Source organism: Nematolebias whitei, chromosome 4, assembly GCF_014905685.2.
Source record: "Nematolebias whitei isolate Nwh7 chromosome 4, NemWhi1, whole genome shotgun sequence".
Taxonomy (NCBI): domain Eukaryota; kingdom Metazoa; phylum Chordata; class Actinopteri; order Cyprinodontiformes; family Rivulidae; genus Nematolebias; species Nematolebias whitei.
Window position 1 is genome coordinate 26,437,051 of NC_056501.1, and position 27,144 is coordinate 26,464,194.

The following is a 27,144-nucleotide window of genomic DNA, read 5'->3' on the forward strand; positions in this document are numbered from 1 at the left end:
GTGTGTGTGTGTGTGTGTGTGTGTGTGTGTGTGTGTGTGTGTGTGTGTGAGAGAGAGAGAGAGAGAGAGAGAGAGAGGGAGAGAGAGAGAGAGAGAGAGGGAGTGAGAGAGAGAGAGGGAGTGAGAGAAAGTAGCTAAGTAACTAGTATCTGAGAGAGAAAGAGAGAGAGAAATTAACTAAGTAAGTAACTAGTATCTATCTATCCATCCATCCATCCATCCATCCATCCTTCTATCTATCTTAGGTGTGTGTGCGTGTGAGAGAGAGAGGGAGTGAGAGAAAGTAACTAAGTAACTAGTATGTGAGAAACAGAAAGTAACTAAGTAACTAGTATCTGAGAGAGAGAGAGAGAGATAAATTAACTAAGTAAGTAACTAGTGTCTGTCTGTCTGTCTATCTATCCATCCATCCATCCATCCATCCATCCATCCATCCATCCATCCATCCATCTATCTATCTATCTATCTATCTATCTATCTATCTATCTATCTATATATCTATCTATCTATCTATCTATCTATCTATCTATCTATCTATCTGTCCGTCCGTCCGTCCGTCCGTCCGTCTGTCTGTCTGTCTGTCTATCTATCTATCTATCTATCTATCTATCTATCTATCTATCTATCTAGTTGCAGTTGCGACATTTGTCCATTAGGTGTCGCCAAACTCGTGCGCCTTTTGCATCCAGTGTTCCTGGCCTGGACCGTTTGTGGGTTCTCTCGGTTATTTATTTATTTATTTATTTATTTATTATATTCCGGACCAATCCCAGACGAGGTGGGCGGCTCTCCACTGTTACTACAGATACTGGACGAAGTTTGCAGCCGACCTGCTGCCTCTGCTGCTGTCGCTGCTGCACCTATGAGTCTCCACGTAGATGAACAGCCTGGGCTCGCGCGCGACAGACGAGCTTGATTATGCTGAGATAAGGACCGTATGACCTGCTCACGCGCTCCGTCCAACAATGGCACGCGACGGTGGTTCCCCCGCGGAGGACTTCCCGGACCAGCTGCTGGCCGAAGCGGCTCCCTGCGTGATGTGCAACAAGAAGTGCCGGGCGGGTCGGAGCACCAGCCTCGTCTTCCTGGGACTGTTCCTGCTGTCGCTGTCCCTGCACGCGCTCACCCTCGTCTGCTACCTGGACCTGCGCTCCGAAGTCAAGAGGGAAATTACCCACCAGAAGCGGGACTCTGTGGTGTCACGAGCCGGGCGGGAGCTGGCTGACCCGGCGGCGGTGCTGCTGCCGCCGCCCGGACACCCGCGCGTGGACTCCGGCAGAAGCCGCGGCGGAGAGGGTCATGAGGTAAACAAGAACTAAAATAAAAGCACAAACAGAAACTGGTTTGGAAAAATCAATAAGAAGTCAAAGATATGGGTCTAACTGAAGGCCCGCGGACCAAATCGGGTCCCTCGGGTTCATCTGGCGCACAGCACGTGACAGATGAAAAGTAATGCACAGGCCTCTGATGACAGATAGCAGCTTCAAAACTCAAGAAAAATTGAGTTGAGCATTTTCAGTCATTTTTAAATATCACGTTGAAGTTTGTCGCTGCAGGAATTCGTCATTTGTCTGCTTTGATTTTATTTTTCTGTCTTCCTATTTAAAAGGCACATTTTGGATGTTTGTGGTTCTTTTTTTTTTTACTGATTTGATGGATTGTGATCAAGTTTATTACTCAATTCTACACGATGGATGAGTGGTTAGAGCAGTCATCCTCAAATGCGTGAGTTGGGGGTTCGATTCCACCAGCAGTCACATGCTGAAGTGTCCCTGGGCAAGACACTGAACCCCTCATTGCCTCCGATGTGTGTCCCATCTGTGATAAAACCCAGATTAATCTTTTTATAGATATAGTAGAGTGCTGTATGAATGGATAAATGAGGGCACAGATTGTAGTGTAAAGAGCTTTGAATATCTCAAAGGGTGCTATATAAGTACAGTCCTGCCAATGAGGAAAAGGTCATTTGTATTTCTGAGTAATTTGGCATATTACCTCTTAACAACAAGGTCTTATTTCATTAAATGTTGACCGAGCTGCAGCATGGTGGCACAACTGGTAGAGCTGCTGCCTCTCAGCGAGCAGGTCCTTGGTTCAAACCCCAGTCCAGGGGCCTTTCTGGGTGGAGTTTGCATGTTCTCTCCGTGCATGTGTGGGTTTTCTCCAGGTACTCCAGTTTCCTCCCACAGACCAAAAACATGCATGTTAGGCTGATTGGTAACTCTAAATTGTCCCTAGGTGTGAGTGAGAGAGTGAATGGTTGTTTGTCTCGTTTGTCTCTATGTGTCCCTGTGATGGACTTGCGACCCGTCCAGGGTGTACCCCGCCCCTCGCACAGTGATTGCTGGACATGGGCACCGGCGACCCCCGTGACCCAAAATGGAATAAATGGGTAAAGATAATGGATGGATGGATGGTTGACCGAGCTTGGCCCTTGGCCTGGAGCAACCCCTGCCTTGTACTGTACTGCTTCCTGTCATGTCCACTCTCCTCCTGCTCCACAGGTGTTGTACTGAGTTGTGTTCCCTGTTGAGATCCACACCTTTCCTGTACATTTCCAGCCATCCAAGCTCCAATAAACAGAGGCACAATGATCAAAACGTTATCTTTTGGTAGCATTTCTTAAAACCACAGAGTTTAAAGAAGAAACGGGGGTGGTCTTGACAAGAAAACACACATTGACACACCTGTTATCAGATTGTGTGTTTGTGCTATGTCGTGGCATGTTTCCATCCATCCATCCGTTATCTGTTTCTTCCTTTTTGGGTCACGGGGGTCACTGGTGCCCATATTCAGCAGTCACTGTGCAAGAGGTGGGGGACACCTGGACAGGTCTCCAGTTCACATAGAGACAAACAACCATCCACTCTCTCATTCACACCTAGGGACTATTTAGAGTTACCAATCAGCCTAACATGCATGTTTTTGGTCTGTGGGAGGAAAATGGAGAGAACATGCAAACTCCACCCAGACAGGCCCCCGGACTAGGATTTGAACCGGGGCGACCTGCTCGCTGAGAGGCGGCAACTCTACCAACTGCGCCACCGTGCTGCCGTGGCGTGTCGGCTCATTTCACCGGAGCATCACAGCTCAGTCTCCGTGTACAGAAACGTTCAGACGTCGCACTTCCCGCATTGGTCTCAAGAAAAAAGGTCTGCTTTAACGCTGTCGTTTGCTCAAAGACAACCTGCTCAGGTAGACTCGCCCGGCGTGGCAGTTTTCTTTCTTTAAGCACGTCAGCTGCTTTCCGTTGACTCGTTCCGTTTAACTGAGCCACATTTAACCCAGTTAGTCTGGCCCTCTGAGCTCGCTTTAATAAGGAAGGTGCCCAGCTGGAATGGTGGAGACGGGTCAGTCGGTGTGCTGGAACAGGTGGACGGCAAATGAACTTGATCACCGGCAGGTGCAAAGCCCAAGGGGCTGATGTAAATTCATGAGGACTTCGATGGAGCACTTGGTACTTGGAGCGGAGCCAGTCTCGTCTCACATGTGTTTTCTTTTCTGGCAGCAGGCTGATTGAACTCTCATTGTGTTGTCTTGTGGCTTTGGCAACAGCCCCCTCCTGCACCCCCACCACACGCACGCTCTAATTTAATCAGCACACACACCAAAAAAAAAAAAAGGGGGGGGGGGGGGGACCTCACTTTCTGGTTTCTTGCTCATTTGTCAACATTGTGTAAGCGTTTTGCACGGAGAAAGCGATCCTCTGTGTGGGCCGGACATTTAGTTGTGCAGAGCAACTCAGAGGAATTAGTTTTTTTTTTTGTTGTTGTTGTCGTTCCAGACAAATTTATTTCCCCGTTGGAAACATTAATGAGATCCATCGCTCGTATTTCTCCATAAAATTTTTTTCTCTCACGAGATCGGCCTATTTGTTTAGCCGTCCGTGCGTCCTCTCCTACGCTTATTTTAGATAGTAGTGGTTTCCCCTGGTTGTAGATGGGCCCAGTATCCAAGCCCAGATGGTGACGCTTCATGGGGTGAAAGACTGTGGCCCAGCTGTAAATATTTAACAGCGCTGTGATGCTGTCCTCGCCAGATGTGCGCATTAAACAACTCTGATTACACATCCCACAGTTTACATAGTTGGAGAAACAGGAGCATGTGGCATTTAGACGCAGCGGCCGCACTTGTAAGCTTTTTTTTTTTTTTTTTTCAGGCGTTCCCTTTGAAGGTCTCCTCTCTTGGAGCTAAGAAGTTGTTTATGCGATTGTTTTCTCACAGGTCTCCATCAAAGGCGCCTCAGCAGGAATGGTAAAATTGGATGCGATGTGCGGGTTACGCAGACAAGTGTAGCAAGGCACGAGAAAACTCCGCCGCACATCGGCAGACGATCTGACGTGACAAACATGAAACAAGTGGGATTTGTCATCATTTAGTGGCTGCGGGCTAGCCTACGATGGATGGATTTATATATATTTTTTTTTTATTTTTTTTGTTGTTGCCGGGTTGTGTTTTGAAAACAAGCCAGGTGGTGTGGATGTCTTCACCATGTTGTTTACTGTCTGTCTGATTGGTTTCAGCTGAGCTGGTCACAAAGATCCAACTTTAAACAAGTAGCGTCTAAATGGAGTTGTAGGAAAAAGGAACAGTTGTCATGCTTAGAGGCGCCTCACAGACAGAAGGTTGCTGGATTGAATCCCGGCCGGGGGCCTTTCTGGGTGGAGTTTGCATGTTCTCTCCGTGCATGCATGGGTTTTCTTCAGGTGCTCCGGTTTCCTCCCACAGACCCAAAAACATGCATGTTAGACTGATTGGTAACTCTAAATTGTCCCTAGGTGTGAATAAGAGAGTGAATGGTTGTTTGTCTCATTTGTCCCTTTGTGTCCCTGTGATGGACTGGAGACCTGTCCTGCGTGTCCCCCACTTCTCACACAGTGACTGCTGGATATGGGCACCAGTGACCCCCGTGACCTGAAAAGGAAGACGCAAGAAAAGATGATGCATGCATGATGGATGGATGGACGGACGGGCGGACGGACGGACGGACAGACGAATGGATGGATGTCTTGCTTAGCAATTTCCTGAAAAAAGTGGATAGAAAATAGCTGTTTGCACAGCTGATGTTGCAGGAATATAATCAATGAGCCTACTTATAAGGCTGATGTGTGTGTTTATAATATATACATATATATGTCAGTTTTGTTACTGAGCCTGGTTAATCAATTAAAAGTCAGGCATGTGTGGGCAGCAGTGTTGTCAGATCTGACGCTGCCTTTCACATCAGGAGTTGCTTTTTTTTTTTTGGCACATCATCAACAGGCTCCAAAAGAAATTAAATGAAGTATTACGGTAACTTTACTACATCATCAGTAATGGCTTGTGTGGTCTTTAAGTATTTCAGATATGATCAGCATGCTGTGACTGAAGTTTTTTTTTTTTAATTCAGTCATATACAAAAGTGTTTTTAATCAAAAAAGATGATGATGATAATTGAGCCTACAAACCTTTTTCTGAACCACTTTGGCCTTGGTTGTCCTCAGACTCTGAGTAGCAAGTTGGCCATATGGGCTAAAACTTGTGATTGTTGGTTGTTTTGGATGGGTGTGTTTTGCATGTGTTAAAAGCCTTCTTCTGAGATTCCAACAGGAGGTTGTCTTGAAACACATCATTGAAGGCTACCTATGGGACAGTTCTGCTTGGCAGGCCGTAGACTGAGGAAGTCCTCTGGATGAGGGACGAAACGTTTCTCACTTAAAGAAACTGGTCCAGATGACACGATTTAACCTTTTTTGCTGTTTTTAATCAACTGGTTTTGAGCAGAAATTAGCTGATGTTTTTTGGCCAATGCCGTTATTTAGAAATCTAGGCAGCCGATGGCCGATATACAACAGCCTCTTTTATTTTTTGGTATATGCATATTTTATTTAACAAAAATTGCTTAATCTACTGTGGGTGTGCGCACGGGCATTTACCAGAGCTTGAACGCTTAAAACGAACAAAGAAGAGCATTCTAAAATACAGGATACAGCAAGAAGGTCGTAGCAGCAGCTGCTGCAGCTCCATTCAGCTGTGAATGATTGCAGTTTGTTTTTACGTTGTCACTATCATCCCGTTAAAATCTGTCTATTAGAAGCAAGCCCTGTGCTGTTCTTGTTATTATTACACACCCTATAATAAACATTGGCCCAATTTTTTTCCTTTTTTTATGTCACATTGCAGTGTGTAAGAATCCTCATCAGCCACTGACCAACCTTTATGTGTGGACAACTTTTATAATATTTAAAGTGATGGAAAGACTGAAACTGATTTTTTTTTTTGCTCTGATTTTAAGTAGGGATGCACGATATTGGATTTTTGGCCTTGCTGATATGTTAAAACTTATTTGACCGATAACTGATACTGATATTTTTATATACTTTCCTTTGTCAGAACTCTTATTTAGGCTTATTTGCTATAAAAATTGTGCAAAAGCTGTAAGAGCTGGTGACATATATTCAGTAACAGCCATATGATATGCATGGCACTTGAACTTTTATTAAATGAAAAGTGTTAAATGTTATTTATTAGCATTAATCACCTGCGATGCTGTCTCATTTGTGGAGGCTTGTTCCAGGTTCCTAGCTGCAGTGTGGGATCCTCTGCACTCTTATGCATGAAGGACAGACTTTTAAAGTTCGTTTTTGTCTGTCCATTGTGCCGTAAGACTAATCATGCTAACGGGGCTAACACGACGTCCAAATGGCTGTGGTAAAACTCACCCAAGTGCTATCGGCTATTAGCTTCTCAATGACGTCGGAAATGACGGCTTGTAACTCTGTACGTCAGAAAAATAGCTCCAACTGGGGATGATGTAGCGAGGCTCAATGTAGTCCAAAAATCTTCGGAATCCTCAACAAAAAAAAAACTTCCACACCGCCGACATTGTGAATTTTTCTCTCCGCTGTGATCAGATCAGGTAGGCGCACGTGACATCATCATGTTGTGCTGCCTCTGCAGGCATCCTTGTCACTGGGTTGTCATACAAAAACAGTGCCTGTTGTATCCAGTGAGTTATTTTAATGGCATGGCCGATGTCCGATATTGAACTTTAATACTAATATTGGCCGATACCATGCCGATAATATCGTGCATCCCTAATTTTAAGGGTTTAAGTCATGGCGTGAAACAAAACTTTCCACATTTATGGGTTTGACCCTAGGCAGCACGGTGGCGCAACTGATAGAGCTGCTGCCTCTCAGCGAGCAGGTCCTTGTTTCAAACCCCGGTCCAGGGGCCTTCTGGGTGGAGTTTGCATGTTCTCTCCGTGCATGCGTGGGTTTTCTCCGGGTACTCCGGTTTCCTCCCACAGACCAAAAACATGCATGTTAGGCTGATTGGTAACTCTAAAATTGTCCCTAGGTGTGAGTGGGAGAGTGAATGGTTGTTTGTCTCGTTTGTCTCTATGTGGCCCTGTGATGGACTTGCGACCCGTCCAGGGTGTACCCCGCCCCTCGCACAGTGATTGCTGGACATGGGCACCAGCGACCCCCGTGACCCAAAATGGAATAAGCGGGTAAAGATAATGGATGGATGGATGGGTTTGACCCTATTTTGTTGCCTTTTTGCTCCTCTTTAGATCCACCTGCCACCTTTTCTCACAATACAAGCTTTTAAAGTCCACATGTTCCTTTAAGAAGTTTGCAAACTGAGCCAAAGAGGGAGGTTATCCCGAAACCTCCCGAGATTAAAAAGCCTTGGCTGTGCATGAGGAGTAATGCAACAAACGAGCATCAGTTTTCTGGATTTCTTCTTGAACAGAGTAGAAACTTGGTGAAGCCAAGTGCTGTCAGTCACAATCTGAGATGATTATAAGATTTTAGAAAGTAGGAAACACTTAAACCATTAGAAATTTGCCATCTTTCATTTACTGAAGTGCAGTTAAAAGTTCAGAACCACTCAAAACCTGCCACTTTTTTCCAGTCCCGCCTCGTTGCTTCATCAGAACACATGATCTGGTCATTTATGATCTGTGCCCAGGAAGTGAGCAAAGCAGTCAGCAGCTCCGTTGGTTTGCCCTTGAGCAAGGCAGTTAATGCCAGCTTTCCAGCAGATCTACACAGTTCCCAACAGTAAAAACCCAGGTGTGTGTAAATAACTCTAAACCCTCTGATGGCAGAGGGGTTCTGGAGCAGTAAAGGGAGGGTGAGCGTCGCCTCGGCTCACCTGAGTGGAATCTGTCGAGAGGAATCATTGAAAGTTCTTCAGCAATGTTTTCATTATATTAAATAATTCTCTCCTCTGATCTGTGGCTTCAAAGTCTCAGAGAACAGATGCTGAAACATCTGGAGTCTAGTTAGCAGCAATTTAAAAAAAAAAACAGTTTGATGGGACTCAAAAGTTCTCATACAATCTGAGGCGTCAGGGTGGGCTCCTGCGTCCGCGTTAACCGTGACTCTAACAGGACCTGTTGAACGAGCAGTCACTTGTGTGCATGCAGATTTTACATCAGAAATTATAAGAAGAATACGCAAGAAGCATCACGCAAGCCTGAATGGTCTTGGCAGACGGAGGGCGTAGGGGACGCCTTGTGCAGATCGGGTCCAAACATCCACCAAAATAATAAATTCTTAAGGCGTTTGATGATGAATTACTTTGCCAGCAAGTGTTGCAACAATCTGAAGTGTAATTTTATATTTCCCTAAAGCTGAGCTCCGCAACCCTTGTTGATGACAAGATCAGCATACGCTTATTAAATCACTTGAGTTGTGGTTTGAAGCACATGGCTGTCCACAGAGAGTGGTGTCAGGTGCTGGCTAAGAGAAGGCCACACTATTTGTGATGTTTAAAAAGGAAACACTGTCATCCAGGAGTGTGGATCACAGGAGTATTGGTGAGCAATCAGCTCTCAGGAGTATGCATGCCGCTGACGTTAGTAATGCCTGCGCAGCAGTGATGGGCACAAGACGTGCAACCACAGCCGCCAGCCCTCCGTTTCACCTCCTCGACTGTGCAACCTCACATTCTTTAAGCGCCATGAGGTTTCAAATTCCCACAATTCAAGATTCTGGTCCAACATTTGGAGACTTTTCTGCAACCAGAACGTCTAATATTTGTATAGAAATGTGAGAGAAGCAGCGCTGCAGTCCCAGAGGTTACCCCCCCCCAAAAAAAAAAAAAAAAAAAAAAAAACATCTGTAGCTTTCTGTCCTAATTATCATCTTATAAATGGAGAATTCTTGTAGTGAGAGAGCTCAGAATAGTGAGACTACGAGCCGTTTTGACGGTGCTAATAAGGCAAAAGGAAATCTTGTGATAGCCAAATTGCACACCCTGGGGCGGCTGAATTTTAGTCATATCCTCACGAAGCAACGGGGAAGCTCATCCACTGCTCGCAACAGCAACAACCCCCCTACACACACACACACACACACTTTGAAGAGTTGAAAGCCCTCTAATTAATAGCATTTTGCCTTTGTGCTGAAAAAGAATGGTTTACTCAATCGTTGGCACTTGGCATACATACCAACACGTTGTCATCCTGATTTACTGTAACTCCGCATGCCTTTGAAGAGCGTGAAGGCTGTAAATGTTCTAATGATGTGAAATGAAGCAAGAAAGAGTGTGAAAACATTTCGCATAGCTTTTTTTTTTTTTTACTTAAATTAAGAAAATGATTATGTTTTCACTTTCATCTACAGTATCAGCTGCAGCAGTTTCTGTAGTAGCCTGTGCTTGTTTGTCTTTAGTCGTTTTGCCGGGGCTTAAATCTCGAGCCAGAAATTGGCTGTTGAATCATGTTTGGCTGTCAGAACAGACGAAAGTGTAAAGCCATATGGCTGAACATACACCAAGAATTCTTTGAGAGGTACAAAAATGTCACCCCCATGCCCCCCTTCCTCACCCAACCACCCGCTCCCGCTCTGTGTGCCAACAGCTGGAGAGGAGATGTGGAGGCACCTGCGGACCAAATGAAAAGCCAGCGTTGCTGCTCGCAGGAACATCTGGAGGGGGTGTCAATAAAGCGGTCTAACGCATATTTATCCACCGCGCTGGATTTCCCGTGCTCATAAGGTCAGACGTGGCTGGCATCTGGTCAGGGATGTAGATGTTCGCTACATCGAGCTCGCCCAGCGCGGCCGTCTGGGGGGTGTTTGACAAGATTCATTCCTCACTTTCAGGGATGGGAGAGGAGGGGGAGGTGTTATTAAAAAAAACAACTTGAGACATAACTTATCATGTCTGCCGCCTTCTGGTTTGTCAGTAGCTTCGCTTTAAAACCACTCAAAGAGGCACTGAGAGTTCACGCTGCTTTCAGGAGGAGGGTGGGGGTGCATCTTGTCATTGGGACTTTCATAACTGTGTTTACTTGAGGAACAGATGGAGGACGGCGTATGTGATCTTGCGCCCAATTGGAAAGTTCTCCAAAGGACAAAAGGGAAAAAAGAAAGGTCAAAATGTGCCCTGCTATCTTTTGATCCACGATAATTGCTGCACTTGTCGCTGCTTTGGAGATTCCAGTCATCTAAATATGAAGTAAATACCCAGCTGTCTGATTGGCTGCCATTGTTTATGACGACGTTCGGAGCGTGGCCGGCGAACAACTGGCTTTGGGTGGTCTTGCTGTGCTAGTGCCATGACTCTTTGTCTTATCAGATCCTGGCTATCCTCCAACGATGTGATCACAAACTGGCTGACTGCTGTAACCGGACTCAGATTAGCCTGTGTCCTTTTTTAATTTTTGCACAGAACGTCTTGCCGTCACATCGGTCATGTCAGGTCAGCGCATCCAGCTCCAGGTTTCATGTGAATGTAGGTCGTATAAGAACAGGCGCAGGCGAACACCCACCAGCTGTCAGCACATTTTCCCTGAACTCAAGGATGATCAGTTAGATCGGATCCCTTTCTTACGTTCTTTTCTTTTTTTTAGCTTATTCATGCCAACTCTGAATAGGGCTGGGACCAGGTGCCCCATGAATGGATGTTGCTCTCGGATTAACTGCAGTTCACGTCGTCCCTTTGTATGAAAAGGTGAATCTTAGAGCAGCCATGGCCAGGTGACGGTCTCAAACACAGACAAACACATCTTGAGTTACAGGATATGTTACAGACCTGATGGGGCGCACAATGACTTGGCCATGGGTGAATGTTCTTTTTCAAATGCCCCAAGTTGTTACCCTGCGAACAATACACACCAAGAATAGAGCGACTACTCATAGCTTGTTTCCTTTTAATAAAAATAAAAAAAAAAGATCTGTCAGCTTGTTCGTAGAATCCATCTCAGGTGGAGCCACTGCAATTAATATCATTCAGGTTCTGTGTAATTTTCCACAACCGTGATTTTTCTTTTTGTGTCCTGTTCCAGGAGAGGCTACAGTACAGGAATGGTGACTTCCACGCCACCCAGGACACCAGGGGCAGAACTCAGCGGGCGAAGAGGAGCCCTGGCAAGGAGTCAGAAACAGGTGCGAGCCGTTTGCGCTGTCTTCTCATTTTGTCCTCCAGACCGGTGGTGTAGTCTACATTTTTGTAGTGGGTATACTGTGCTTAGAAACCAAAGTAGTAGAAACACAATGTAATCATCAATTTGTTTTGAGTGTTAAGCATAATGAACATTTCCAAATTTCACTGATGCTTATATTTGAATAAATGAACAACAAACTTTGTACAACAGTTGGCTTTGGATGAAAAACATAGAATGTATAAAACAGTATCAAAGCAAAACATGTCTTAAGTATTACCAGTAAGTAATAAGTACAGATTTATACAATAATTTGCTGGATAATGAATGTAATAAACAAGCGCAGCATACAGATAGATTGGTACGGAAGCATTTAACTGCTGTTGAACGTATCAATAACACATGCCTAATGATATGTCATGTGTCATTGGGCACTTTTAAATGGGTACACTTAAGTTTTTAAGCTTTTCTAGTAGGTATCCTCCATATTAGAGTTGCACTTGGGTCCAAATAATCCAAACCGATCCGGCCTCAGCCCGCAGCCTTCATCTCCAAACCCCACCCAATCTGACGAATTAACAGTAATTACAGGTCCGAACCTGAAACCCCCCCCCCCGACATTTTTAATTAAGCTTTGACTACTTATACCACCGACAATCATTAATGGTCAGCGGACGCGTGCGGCTGAGTAAAGGGGGCAGAAGATCAGAGCTGAGGAGCCATCAAAGCGCATTAAATGCTTCCCTTGCTTCTGCCTGCATCCTGCTCTGACAAGTCGGATATTTTGTGATCTCACCTGTTTGGGTCGTCGGCCGTGCGTGTACGCTGAGTGCAGCGGCTGAATGAACGTCTATTTGAGCTGATGGATTGCTGGCAGCAGTCCATCTGAAGCTTAACTGAACTTTTTACCTCTTTCAACCAGCCGGTCAACGTGCGGTCAAATGGCCGCGTGTGGCAGGTGCAGTATAAATGGTAAATGGACTGTACTTATATAGCGCCTTTCTATCTTATTTCAAGATACTCAAAGTGCTTTACACTACAATCTGTGCCCTCATTTACCCATTCATACAGCACTCTACCAGATCTCTACAAAGCTAATTGAACAAATCATTCTAAAGAGACTAATCAGGGCTTTAGATCATATTCATACACTGATGGGACACACATCAGAGGCAATGAGGGGTGTGCGTCCCTGACACAATAAAAAGCCTGACACTGACCCAGCCCACACATTAAGCACATTATGGCGCGGCCTGGTCCGAATCTGGGTTGGGCGGGGCCAGGGTTCAAGTTAGAAATGACAGCTCTACTCCATATACCCGTGTATCGCGTAGAATACACTACTGCCTTAGTAAAGATGGAAGACGATAGAGTTTATAATCCTCAAGCTCTAGATGAATTACGTTAACGATTAAATGTGAACCGCGCTGCATCTGTGTCGGCCCGTTTGTTGGTTGTATGATGGTTTCTAGGCGAGGGAGGTGTAAACAAGTGTTCTTATGGGAGAACGTGTATCTTTGTGGAATAATTTCTCTTACTTCTTTGTGCTAACTTTTTTGGCCATGTTTATAGAGCGAAGAGATGAAATGAGAATGGGATTGATTATCACTTGGATAGCAAGCGAGGACAACGGGGGATTTGGGAGGGTTGCACCAATTCGAAACAGACAGTGAAGCTTCATTAGCTTCCCTTCAGTTCTAAAATAACACTGGGTTCCCCTCAAAATGTCCTCTGTCCCCATTAGCGAGCAGGTTTGGACTCCTGCTGTGTTACTGAACAGGTCATCAGAATATGACAAGAAAAAACTTGCTCATTTTTAAGAGCTGGCCTTTTTTTTTTTTTCCAAGGCACTTCTCATCTGTGCGGCTTTAACGTCTTCCATTAATTCCCACCCAAAAATTGATTTATGTTAACAAACAGCCCCGCAGAAAACCATATGGCCAATATGTCTGAATTAGCTTTTGTAGTTTTTGTTTAGAATCCGAGCTATGCAAATAAAAAAAAATAAAAAAGCAAAGCCTTTTGAAGTTTTGTGTCTGAGTGCAACAAGTGCATGATCACAAGGCATTCCAACGTCTGTGGCGTGACACTAAATACTTGAGGTGGGGCGTGGAAAGGGGATGGGGTGTGGGGGGGAGGGGGGATTTAGTGATTGTGTTTAAATTAGAAGAAAAAACTCACCTTTGAGACTTTCTACATAAATCAGTCAAGTCCCGAGCCTCTAAACACTAATCATTCCCAGGTCTCTCCTCTGCTCGTAGCTCACAGACAAAGGCTTTTGTAATCTCAGCCTTGTGTGTGTGTTGTGTGTGTGTGTGTGTGTGCACATGCAGTTGCAGCACCCCTAACGGGCACCAGATTCCAGATAGGGCTGCTCGTTAAAAGAAATCTACGCGGATGCATCCAGTCATTTAGCCAGAGGAGAAACACTAGCCATATGTTGGAGAGGGACTCAAACTGTGAGGTTTTAAGGTTAAACGGCCTTTGTAGTCCTAATGACACGGTAAACACAAGCAAGACGGCTTCTTTTGAAAGGATTCATCACATAAATACACGCACAGATGCACATGAGGTGCATTTTGACATTCGAGCTGTGACACTGATGTCCCTGCAGCATCAACGCACACATTGTCGAGGGGTGCAGGGGGGTGTAGAGTTGAGCGGGGTGCCTAAACAAACACATGTACACACACTTTCATCTGCGTTCTCCATCTGGGCCTAATTCAAAGAAAAGGATTTTGGCAGGATAAAGTATCTCTCTAATGATCTTCTCCAGTTCCACTGCCTGTGAATGCTTAAGGCACTTGTTCATACAGAGGAGGTGAAACCGCACTTACAAATTACTACACTCTGAGATACCGCAGAGTGGCATACCTTCACTGCAGTGTTCACAGTGCAACATCTGAATCTGGTATTTTAGCCGCTTTTTAGGGTACCTCCATGGAATGAGCCGGATATGTGAGATATTATTGGAGCTCATAATTGTTCCGGAGGACATTTTTGGCTCTTAATCACTCCGGTTTTGTTTCTTTCAGAATCCAATGGCAAAGAGAAAAGGAAAGAGAAGAAAAAAGGTATCTTCTTTATTCTTGCTCATTGATGAGATGATTTTTGGGAAGTAGAGCATCTTGGATTGAAAAGCTTTAAATATTTTTACGTCCATCATTGTATTGAATTCTTGTTCTTCAGGAAAGAAGAGGCCTGTGCCAGGGCCTCCTGGTCCCCCGGGTCCTCCAGGCCCACAGGGGCCGCCGGGCATCCCTGGAATCCCCGGTATTCCAGGAAGCAACGTTATAGGACCTGCAGGACCCCCCGGACCTCCTGGGCCACAGGGACCACCGGGCGCTCAAGGTCCAGCAGGTATACAACCTCCGAGCGGAATAAGATAACCGAGACCCAAGCCAGAGACTGTGAAAACGAGCCGAGAGATTTTCCTCTTAGATTACAGCACTCCTCCTGCTTTTAGCCACTTTCCCACACTTGAAGGGGGCTCAAGTTGTCAAAATTGGTTAACTCATTGCCTGCACCGCGAGCTCGTCTGAATCAGGATGTCAAACATTGTGCAGCATAGCAGTGATTTATCTTTAAACTATGTCAGTGTTTGTTTTGTTTAATCACCATTTCTCCTCCGTTGCTCTCCAGCGATGAACTGCGGAATGTTTTTTTCACGTCTGTCTCTTATTGTTGCAGGGGTTCCCGATAAGACAAAGAAATTCCAGGTAAGGGTATGTCACCTTTTTGTAAATTTAATCAATTCCTCACAAGTTCTTCGTCATTTTCGCCCCTTTTTCTTTTTTTTTTTTCTTTTCCACAAGTAAATTAGTCATGGAAGCTCTTTGTTTTTCAGCCGGCAGTGGTTCATTTACAAGGACAAGAAACAACAATCCAAGTCCGAGAAGGTGGGATCTTTGTTCATGCTCACTCAGAGTTATACTCCTGTGTTTGACACGAAGCAATAAGCAGGAATTATCCCTGTCAGTGCTGTTTGTCAAACACACAATTCTGGAGTTAGACCAACGCACATGCCTGCTGAACCTCAGAATCACAAGAAAACAAATACAACTTCTTTTGAACGTTGGCATGCCCGTGATGATTTACACTAGAGATTGAGTGTGCCACATTTTAGGATATTTTGATCTTTGCATGATGACTTTTATGGAAATACAACACAAAAGCAGCCATTTTATCCATTTGATTAGTATATACTGTAATATTCTGCAGTAGCTTCGAAGTCATTTTAATTTCAAACCAAACCCCAGGGCTTAAAGCCTCGCATGCTAACAGATTTTGCTGATTTTTCTTTTCTTTTTTTTTTCTCGGCCAAAAGAAGCGTAAGCATCATTAGCAGGTTTATATTTTGTCAATGCTGCACTCTGGTTCGAGTTAAACACTGCTGAGAGCTGTTTATGTTGACCATTTGCCTCTTCTGTGTTTGTTGTGACATGTTTAGATCTGTCTCAAGGCGTCCTCAGGAACTGGAAGATGGTGTCCATCAACAAAGACGTGTTCAGAATGAACCCTCGCACCGGGGAGCTGGTGGTGCTGCTGGACGGTGTCTACTTCATCTATAGTCAGGTAGAAGTGAGTACGGTTCTTGACGTAACTCTTTAGAAATAACCAATTCAAAGTGGAAAACAGCTGGCAGTTGATCTTAAAGAGCTGCTTGCTTTGTTACCGCTTGAGCTACGCTACAAGACGGATTTCTTTTCTCTCTCCCGGTGGTTGAATGTGCAGCTCCATAACTCACGCTCCTGTCAGCTGCTCTCATGCTGCAGCTGTTTGAGCTTTAGGCAGACCCTTAAATGATTTTGTGCTCTTGTTTCGATTACCCCTCTCGGTCTCATGTGAATTTCATGTCTGTCCACCCCCCCACCCCAGGTGTACTACCTCAACTTCACGGACATCGCCAGCTACGACGTGATGGTGGACTCCAACCCGTTCCTGCGCTGCACGTGCAGCATCGAGACGGGCCAGCGCAAGTTCAACACCTGCTACACGGCTGGGGTGAGCCTGCTCCGCTCAGGGCAGAAGATCTCCATACGCATCGCGCACGAGTACACGCTCATAAACATGACCAACCACACCACCTTCCTGGGCAGCGTCAGGCTCGGAGAGGCTCCATCTGCTGGACAGAACGGATAACTGCACGGCCTTCTGAATGGATTCAACAGCTGCCACATCAGTCCAGCTGGCTTTTTGTTCTACGTGGGACCACCGCGTTGATTAGAAGTATCTCGCCTCAGTTTAGAGGACGCTCTGGATTTTTAAGTGGAAGGAGGTGACATTTGTTCACTTTCACATGTCTGTATTAAAAAAAGGACAAAGACTGTTTTGCTTCCTTTTGCTATGATTCTCTGCAGACAGAAAGCCTCGGCAAATCCACATATCCCCATTAAACACAAGTTCCTATTTATAGCCCTTTTGTGTCAGCATCTCTCTTTGTAACAAGAAAGGACGCTGCGCTGACAGTAGTAATTACACTTCAAGTGCTGTTGAATGATAATCTTGTATCTCCCAAAAAAAAACAGGCTATTTTAAAATGATTTATATTTTTGTGTTTTGTGATTATTTAAGCATTTTAAAAAGGGGTTTGAAAACTCCATGAGCGAAAAGCTAAGCAAAATGGAGTTAGAAGGTATTCAAAAAGCAACAGCACTATATATTTTTGCACACATTTGCACTACGGCACCCCTGCAGAATTCCAGCGATACGTTTCCGCAGTGCTATTGTTTAGTTATGACTGAACCCATGATGAAAAGCAACCGTTGTTAATACACGTCTGTACATAATGTATATAAAATGGGATATACTTTTGTAAATGGAGCTGACTGATGAATTAAAGTGTTTTCACTTTTCTGCCTAAACTCGTCTCGTCTGTCCTTTTTGGTGTTTGCGCAGCCGGCGGTGTCCTTTTAAAAGCTTCCAGCCCCTCTTTTCTTTTCGCTTTTTATTTTGCACTAAGCTGGCACGAGCGCTGACAAGAATAAATGATGGTGTGTGGAGCGAGGCCTCCCTTTTTTCTTTTTGTCGTTATTAAAATGTGTCTTTTTACATTGACTGCGAGTTTCACAATACGCAGCGGAGTTGGCTGTAGCTTCAGCGCCTTAAATGAGTTCCATCTTGAGAGGCAGCAAGGGGACAGTTCCTCATTTAGAAATGAATTTTGAAACTGCAGGTTTCCGGTGTTTTCCTCGTGTGACCTCGCCCTGTTTGAGTCACTCGGGAACATCCAAGCCTGTGAGTCTTTACTATGCTTTACGAAACCTTTTTATCATCACTATCTGTGTTCATGTTTTGTTTGAGCTTTCTCCTGCTGCACAGAGTGAGTGTTTTAGAAAGTGATCTCCATAAGCTCCAAGGAAACGCAATTCTACAATTAAATCAGCAGCTTTCTGCAGGAGACAAAGGGAAAATTGCCCAGGTGTCTCAAACAAGGGAGGTATGTATGTGATCATTTGCAGCGTGGACTCATCTTGGACCTTGCACTATACTGATATTGATGCCATTAGTATTCAGATAGGGCTGCAATAATACATTTTATCGCAACGCTTTGTTTTCTCTCAGAACATGAAGCCAAGAGTTTTCCAAAGAGCTCAGAGTTCTCTGAAGATCTCTTCTAGCAGGGTAAAAAGGGAACCGAGCGGCTGCAGAGGTGGGTCGGAGCTCCAAACGTGTTGATTAGTTACGCTCTGGAAATGGGACCGTAAACAACGTACGCAAAGTTAATAAAATTAAGGCACGGTTTTTTATCTGCCCCTCTTCCTCTCAGCAGCTCCAATGTCTTTCCTGCAGTTAAAGGCTAACACAAACAAACAGCCAGAGAGAAGAGGTAAAACTAAATTCAAGTCTTTGGCTCCAGATATGCACCGACCTGCCATTATTTTGAATAAGTGTGTCTTGCCTTTCTCTCTAACCACCACCCCCCACCCCCAAGGAAATATAACAGTGATCCCCTGGACTGTTTCTGTACAGCGAGGAAATACGATTTCGCAAAGGGAAAACAGGGTTGTTGTCCAAGAAGACGGTTATTACTTGGTGTTTGGACAAGTACTGTGTCATTCCAAATCAAGCGGAACCAAGTTGATGCTGCGCATGATTTGTTCCAACGATTCAGCTAATGTTCTGCTCGACTCCCAGGTTCTTTCTGAAAGTGAAGACGAAGTTACAGGTCATGTTATTCAAAGCTGGAGCTCCACCGAGGCCGGGAGGAGATCAGCAGAGCTCTTGCGCTGCCTGCAGGACATGCCTGATCAAACTCATGGAAATACGTGCTACACTACAGGTCAGTGAGACGGAACTGCTGCTGGAGTTTGTTGCCCCGGAAACGAGACAGAATTATGGAAACCCATGTTTGCCACTAAAAAGCGCAAACATGTCAAACTGTATGTAATAATGAGGAAAAAAACTGTATGACATACAGTTTTCATGATAACAGTGGGATATAAATCAATATGAGATACAATTATTGAGTTTAAAAGTCATCAGTATGAGAAACAAGTCATTGTTTTTCATGAGTTAATCATGAGTTTCAAAGTCATCTTTACGAACTACAAAGTCATTACCAGTGTTATAAAATTATAGCTGAGATTTTAAAAAAATATATCCCAATTATGAGATATAAAGTCATATCTATTACTTTGTTGTATCTCAACATTATGACTTTCAAAAGTCATTAAGGACTTTGAAACTCAATAGTTTTCAATGACATTATGACTTTTAGTCATAATTAAGAGACACAAAGTCTTTACAAAACAATTTCTTCTGACATTTTCTCATAATCATGACTTTAAAAACATAATTTAACATAAAAAAAATTTCAATACCATTTTATTTTCACTTCTCAATTTGTATGCATCCTTTATGATTGTCCACTGTTGTCATCACTCTGATAAAATCAAGTCTCTCTTGCAAATGAGTCCCCGGGCTCAGTGGGATCGACCTGTATAAATAAAGGTTGAATGAATAATGATATTGGAACTTTGACATGCCATTTGACTTTTGTTGTTATTATTATTATTATTATTATTATTATTATTATTATTAGTGGCAGAAAAGATGAGATGCAAAAGCTTAATTTCTTGAAATAATGAACCTAAAACATTATAATTTTACTAAAAATTGTTTTAAAATAAGTTGATTTTTTTATTACAAACCAGATTCCAAAAAAGTTGGGACACTAAACAAATTGTGAATAAAAACTGAATGCAATGATGTGGAGATGGCAAATGTCAATATTTTATCTGTAATATAACATAGATGACAGATCAAATGTTTAATCTGAGTAAATGTAACATTTTAAAGGAAAAATATGTTGATTCAAAATTTCACAGTGTTAACAAATCCCAAAAAAGTTGGGACGAGTAGCAATAAGTGGCTGGAAAAAAGGAAATTGAGCATATAATGAACAGCTGGAAGACCAATTAACACTAATTAGGTCAATTGACAACATGATTGGGTATAAAAAGAGCTTCTCAGAGTGTCAGTGTCTCTCAGAAGCCAAGATGGTGTAGGGTTCTAAGGGCTAGCTTAGCTGCCCTTGACTACAATATATTTAAATAACGGGTAAGAGGATCACCAATTCCACCATTGTTGCGCAGAAAGATAGTGCAGCAATACCAGAATGGTGTTACCCAGCGTAAAATAGCAAAGACTTTTAAGTTATCATCATCAACCGTGCATAACATCATCAAAAGATTCAGAGAATCTGGAACAATCGCTGTGCGTAAGGGTCAAGGCCATAAAACTCTACTGGATGCTCGTGATCTCCGGGCCCTTAAATGTCACTGCACCTCAAACAGGAATGCCACTGTCAAGGAAATAACAGAATGGGCTCAGGAATACTTCCAGAAAGCGTTGTCAGTGAACACAATCCACCGTGCCATCCGCCGTTGCCAGCTGAAACTCTACAGTGCAAAGAGGAAGCCATTTCTAAGCAAGCTCCACAAGCTCAGACGTTTGCACTGGGCCAGGGGTCATTTAAAATGGAGTGTGGCAAAATGGAAGACTGTTCTGTGGTCAGATGAGTCACGATTTGAAGTTCTTTATGGAACACTGGGATGCCATGTCATCCGGACCAGAGAGGACAAGGATAGCCCAAGTTTGAAGCTCTCGACCTTGGCCTCTCTAAGTGGCTTTAAGAATCTGTTGGACTCCTGGCAGGGACCAATGCAGACATGTTCCTGTTTTAAGTTTTCTACATTCGCCTTAGAATCTAGCTGTTTTTGTTTTTTTGTTTGTTTTGTTACCTTTTCCTTTTAGCCATCCTATTTGTAAAAAAAAATAATAATAAAAAAAAAAAACCTGCAGTATGACTTTTTATAATTGTTTATTTGTTTATTGTTGTTGCTGTTGTCCATTGTTGTCATCTTTATTTGTTGAAATCAGGTCTCTCTTGTAAATGAGTCCTCGAAGCTCAATGGGATTTACCTGTTTAAATAAAGGTTGATTGATTGTTATCAACACTCCGTTCAGAAGCCTGCATCACTGATGGTATGGGGGTGCATGAGCGCTTGTGGCATGGGCAGCTTGCATGTCTGGAAAGGCACCATTAATGCAGAGAACTATGTTCAGGTTCTAGAACAACATATGCTCCCATCTAGACGTCATCTCTTTCAGGGAAGACCCTGCATTTTTCAACACGATAATGCCAGACCACATTCTGCAGCAATCACAACATCATGGCTACCTAGGAGAAGGATCCGGGTACTGAAATGGCCAGCCTGCAGTCCAGATCTTTCACCTATAGAGAACATTTGGCGCATCATAAAGAGGAAGGTGCGACAAAGAAGGCCCAAGACGATTGAACAGTTAGAGGCCTGTATTAGACATGAATGGGAGAGCATTCCTATTTCTAAACTTGAGAAACTGGTCTCCTCTGTCCCCAGACGTCTGTTGAGTGTTGTAAGAAGAAGGGGGGATGCCACACAGTGGTAAAAATGGACTTGTCCCAACTTTTTTGGGATTTGTTGACGCCATGAAATTTGGAAACAACAGATTTTTCCCTTAAAATGATACATTCTCTCAGTTTAAACTTTTGATCTGTGATTTGTGTTATATTCTGAATAAAATATTAGATGTTGGCACCTCCACATCATTGCATTCAGTTTTTATTCACAATATGTTTAGTGTCCCAACTTTTTTAGAATCCGGTTTGTAGAAACTGGGACAGTCAGCAGCCACTAGGGAGCACAAGCCAGTTGTGCCTGTCCCAAGCCCGGGTAAATGGTGATGGTTGTGTCAGGAAGGGCATCCGACGTAAAAGACTTTGCCAAAACTAACATGCGAGTTCATCTAAGTGACACTGTAGTGGATCAGTTTATGACCGCCACCGGTGCTGTTGACAAACAAGGTGCTAGCAGATATTGTGCTACTGTTAGTCGAAGACCACGAGGAGGGAAACATGTCAGGAGACAGATGGAGAAGAGGAAAGTCAAGAATGTAGGATAGAGGGTTGCAACTCTAAATGTGGGGACAATGACAGGCAAAGGTAGAGAGCTGGCTGGCTTGATGTAGAGAAGGCAGGTAGATGTTTTATGTGTCCAAGAAACAGAGTGGAAGGGCAGCAAGGCTCGTAGCATTGGCGCTGTGTTTAAACAGTTTAACCATAGTGTGGATAGAAAGAGAAATAGTGTATGTGTGTGAGGGTGGATATCTGAAAGAGGAGTTAGCAAAGAACGTAGTAGAAGTGAAAAGAGTGTCAGATAGGGTGATGTGCCTAAAGGTAGAAGTAGAAGGTCAGATGCTAAATGTTATCAGTGGTTATGCTACACAGGTTGAATGTTGGAGGGGAGGGGTCAAGAAAAACTTAATTTTGTCAATGCTGAGCTAAGATAGACATACTAAAATCAATCATTTCAGGTAAAAAGAATATCAGGGCTACTTGGGTTTAATGAAGGCTACATTTACATTAAAAAAATAAGAATGGTGAGTTTGTTTAAAGTGACACGTATGTACGCTGTTTGTTACAGGCACCGTGCACTTGCTTCAGGATGACGAACTGGAACTCGTGGTCGCGTACCGACCTTCCGCCCTGATCGCCATGGAGCCTGATGCAACATTTTTTGGTGTCATGCAGCTCAACTGAAACTAACCCATTGGAAGATTATGAGTGAAGCAGGAAATGGAAAACTAACACACATCTGTGTGAGGGGAATGTTGATAAAGCGTCAGCAGAAGGGAAACCACTGGGGTCTGATACTAATGCTATTTATACAAGTTTCTGCACATATGTCAGTGTTTTTAGCCTTTAAAATGGCCTGTTCAAACAATTCTTCCCCCCTCTGCTTGTGCATCCTGCTGTTTCTTTTGTTCACCACCGAGTCCTTTCATCAGTCTATTTTTGCACGTCTCTTTATACCTCCACCACGGTGTCCCTCCTGCTCCACCAACCTGTTGTCCACGTTATTTGTTCGTCTCGTCTATTTTAGGTAGGCTATTTCCGTTTTCCAAATTATCATCAGGAACAAACAAATGCATAAATTTATACAGGACTTTCCTGCCTCATACAAAATTCAACAACACGGCAAATACTGTAAAGTATATTAAAACTCATTTTATGTAAATAATACACAACAACACCAAAACTCAACGTTACATTTCTAACTTTTAATGTTAATTTTTTATCAAACCTGACTTTTTTTTTTCTATTTTAAATCTTTAGTTTTCTAACTCAAATTAAGAGGTTTGGTGATTCTTCATGCCTTACAAAGATGATGTGTCATCATTTAAGTGTCACTTGTCTAGTATCCACAGTGTTTATCTGGTGTCCACAGCTGTTTTCTCCCTCGCTTTTTTTTTATTTTTTATAAAGCATGGCTATAAGAGGTGGTGTGTGAGTGTGTGACAGCAGCAGTCATACAGTTTAGCAGCAGCAGCAGCAGAGAGAGAATGGTTGGACATTTATTCCCTGCTCTCATACTCCTCTGTTCTTTCAGCCATTACTTTTGTACAACTGGGACATATTTTGCTCCAAAGGTAAGCTCAGATTAAATAAAAGATACAGCCTTACAATTAATTCATTCAGATGGCTTGAGACTTTGGCATGCATTTGTTTTCGTATGAATTTGATTTCTCTCTGATTTCAAGAAGCAGTCCTGGAGCAACCAGAACCTGTCCTCTGTCCCTCTTGGTTTGGACTTGAGGCTCAGAAGACTTGATCTGTCAAGTAACTTCATCAGACAGTTGCACGCGCTCGCTTTGCCAGAATTGGAGCAGCTGGACCTGAGCGGCAATCAGCTGGATCTCATCTCCGAAGGGGCATTCAAAAACGTGTCTCGACTTGAACGCCTGAACCTGTCCAGGAATCGTCTGAACGTCCACCTTGGCAGCAACAGCAAAGCCCTCGGATCCCTCGGCCGGCTGAAGAGTTTAGACATATCAAAGAATGGATTGAGAGATAATGAAGCGGAACTGTTACTTAAAAACAAGTCTTCTCTTGATCGTCTTACGATGAGCGGCAACTCCTTAACAAGGCTTTCATATGGCCTGTTCAGGGACAGCAACCGTTTAAGAGCCATCACTATTGACGACAATCTGATATCAGAGATAGCAGAGGGGACGTTTGAACCGCTGGGCCAGTTAGAAACGCTTAGTTTGGCTCAAAACAACCTTGCACATATTTGTGATTTTAATCTACATCAAGTTAAATATTTGAACCTCAGCCAAAATTCAGTGGAGTTTTTCGTCACGCGGGAAGATGACAAGCTCTATAGTCTTGAAATTCTTGACCTGAGCCACAACAAGCTTCTCTACTTCCCAATAGTTCCCAAAATGAACCAATTACAGTATCTGCACTTGCAGAATAACGTGCTTGGTAGTTTAACTTTAGAGGCTGTGATGGTGTCGGAGACTAACGCTCTTTATGCCGAGATCATAAAGGAGAGAACGCTTAGAAGAAATTATCTACACGCAAACTGGAGGCTGATGCCACTGGTTTATATTGACCTGAGCTTTAACCACTTCACGTCTTTTCCTCTTGAGACTTTGAGCCTGCTTCCATTTTTAGAAACGCTGCATTTTGGCAACAACTGCTTACAAAGCATAAAGTGGAATATTAGAAATTATAATGACTCGGGATACATTCGCCAGCTGTTTTTTCATTCCTTAAAGCACCTTGACTTGCAAAGCAACGGCCTTGCGTATATCTCCCCGTTCTTTCTCAAGGCGCTAACACACGTAGAAACGTTGAATCTGCAGGACAACCTTGTGCAACCTTGCGCTCACGATGAGAATTTTAATAGCCCTATCTCAGAATGGCGAATCAATCCAACATCCTGTGCAAAGTTTGGGCAGATTAAGACTCTGAAACACCTCACTCTTAGAGAAAATGGTATAAAAATACTTCCTTTAAATGCATTTCGGAGAACTTCTTTGGTTTCTCTTAACCTTGCAAAAAACCCACACATGGTAATGCATGAGAGAGCCCTGGAAGGTGTGCAAACAACCCTACAGTCTTTGACCATCAGCGAGACAAATATGAGCAGCTCCCGTCTGTCTTTACCCTGCATGCCGGCATTAACTGAGCTGAACATCTCAAACAACAACCTCGATCAGATACCCAGCCAGTTAGGCTGCTCTCCTCTCCGACTAATAGATGTAAGAAACAATACGTTTAAGACATTAAACCATTCGCTGATTCAAACTTTATCCGTAAACCTCACTACAATGTTCATCAGTGGAAATCTGTTCAACTGCTGCGACAGTAGATGGGTGGCTGTCCTAAACGAGACGAGCGTTACTCTGCCCGACATCGGTGAGACTGAATGCTTCACCCGTGTGAGAAACTTCATGATGACAGAATATCTCAAAAGCCCGTTGCTTCCTTGTTTGCTTCATAAAGAGACACAGGGAGTTCATTATGTTCAAATGGTTACAACCATTTTATTTATAACTGTGTTATTGACAGGGTTGATCGTGTTCAGTAGGGAGGTGTGTTGCACACAGAGATTGTTTTGTAGTATGACATCTAAAACGTGATTTTACTAGTTTATTTTGCACAGTCTGCATAGGATTTGCATATAGGTTGCATTTAAAGCAGTGGTTCTCAAACTAGGGTCCCTGGACCCTCGGGGGTCTGCGAACCGGTTCTTGGGGGTCTGAAAAAAATATATATATTACAAGCATGTAGATGTTTAACAACCTGTTAAAATACACCAAAATGCAGGAAATCACAACTACTTTATTCTAAATTTTCTGGGGAGGACCCCCAGACTCCCCCACTGCCCCCCAGCCCACCCCCACCCCCCAACACCACCACCCGCTTTTGGCATTCTGGCATTGATCGGTTTACAAATGAAGCCTTGTTACTTGGTATGACTGCTGCTGTTATGATACTTTTCAGTTTTATGTAAAAGAGTTAATAGTTAGAGTGTAATAGAGTGTAATCATTTGAAGTGGCAATGCATTTATTATGTTCATTATGTGAAAAGGCACAGTGGTCAGTGCAGTGGTCTTGTAATCCTGAGGTGGCAGGTTCGAGCCCAGGATGCATCAGGAAGGGCATCCGGTGGAAAACATTTGCCAAATCTTTAAGTTTTAATTAAATCTGTAATTTTTAGAAGTTGCAATTAAAAAACGTGTTAATTAATTGTGTCTTGAATGAAAAATACCCCATGTTTAAAAGTATAAAAATTATATTAACACTATTAAAGAACAGGTCTTAAGTATTTATGTTACACAAATATTTATATTGCATTAAGAGACAAATTGAAGGAAACTATAAACATGAGGGTTATGAGGGGGCCCTGAAACTTTTTCTCCCCTGTAAGGGGTCCCTGAACCCAAACAGTTTCAGAACCCCTGGTTTAAAGTACATAAAACGCATGCACGCTGTGAGGAAATTGGAGAATAAACCAGAGTTCCTGAAGATAACTCCACAGAGTTTCACTCCGCATGATCCAGTTTCTTATCAACTTGATGTCTATAAAAACAAATTTCCTTTTGATAAAATGCATAAAAACTTCCTGTAGCATTTGGCTTATGATTCAACTCTCCCTCTGATCAAACTTTCTGAAAATTAAAATCTTTATCTCATCGTTAAAAGACGTCCCTTTACACGACATCCATGCTCCCATGCTGCTTGCTTAAAATGCACATCGAATCAAAGACCGCACAGAAAACTTTTTTTAAACTTTTGTTCACAATACTCTTAGTTTACTTTCTTTGTGTACTTACAAAACTATTTAAATGTTCCTAGAACCAACATTCAACTTAAAAAAAAACCCTCTTGTAACACTTTCTGTCTCAGCTGATACTGATCTGATTGTATAAAACTCTGGAACGTTTGTTTCTTTCAACAAGATACATTTGAATTCATAGCACAACATCAATCAGAGCTTTGTAACATATACGACTTTGACTCTGGAACATGTTATTCTGTAACTGTCATGCTGTACAAAAAAAAACTATGCTGTGTTTAATGACCACAATGTGCTGTCAGTCTTTATTTAAGAGTCTGCATCCTCCAATTTATCACGTACAAAATAAACCTCTTAAGTGGGACATAGGATTTCTTTTTTTTTTAGAAACGTCTGTTTTCAGTTTAGCAACCACTGAACCATAAAATGCACACAATCAGGTTATGATCATTTGTACTGAACAGTCACACAATACATCAGAACAATTTGGCTCAGCTACGCTGGTGAAGATTCTCAGTCATCCAGGTCATGATTAAAATGTTCATATTTTAGACAGAGAAGACACATGGGTTGAGAGGAGGGTGAAGGAAGCCATTTACGTCAAACACGAAAAAACAACTTTAAACAGAA

The 27,144-nt window shown here is 43.2% G+C and overlaps 3 protein-coding genes across 3 annotated transcripts; all 3 read left to right on the forward strand.

The window, feature by feature from the left end:
- Positions 1-838: 838 nt before the first annotated feature.
- On the forward strand, positions 839-16,941 carry LOC119409052 (ectodysplasin-A). Its single transcript, XM_037675913.1, has 8 exons — positions 839-1,304; positions 11,285-11,384; positions 14,416-14,454; positions 14,570-14,740; positions 15,071-15,099; positions 15,228-15,279; positions 15,831-15,955; positions 16,259-16,941. The coding sequence occupies exons 1-8, from the start codon at positions 966-968 to the stop codon at positions 16,520-16,522; spliced, it is 1,119 nt and encodes a 372-aa protein (XP_037531841.1). The 5' UTR covers positions 839-965; the 3' UTR covers positions 16,523-16,941.
- Positions 16,942-17,630: 689 nt separating this feature from the next.
- Positions 17,631-22,463, forward strand: LOC119409053 (tumor necrosis factor ligand superfamily member 13B-like). The gene is made up of 6 exons (XM_037675914.1): positions 17,631-17,819; positions 17,945-18,032; positions 18,153-18,209; positions 18,315-18,427; positions 18,518-18,662; positions 22,348-22,463. Exons 1-6 carry the CDS (start codon positions 17,631-17,633, stop codon positions 22,461-22,463), a joined length of 708 nt encoding a protein of 235 aa, XP_037531842.1.
- A 785-nt stretch (positions 22,464-23,248) lies between these two features.
- Positions 23,249-25,354, forward strand: LOC119408274 (transforming growth factor beta activator LRRC32-like). Its single transcript, XM_037675078.1, has 2 exons — positions 23,249-23,353; positions 23,465-25,354. The coding sequence occupies exons 1-2, from the start codon at positions 23,267-23,269 to the stop codon at positions 25,352-25,354; spliced, it is 1,977 nt and encodes a 658-aa protein (XP_037531006.1). The 5' UTR covers positions 23,249-23,266.
- The last annotated feature ends 1,790 nt before the right edge of the window (positions 25,355-27,144 follow it).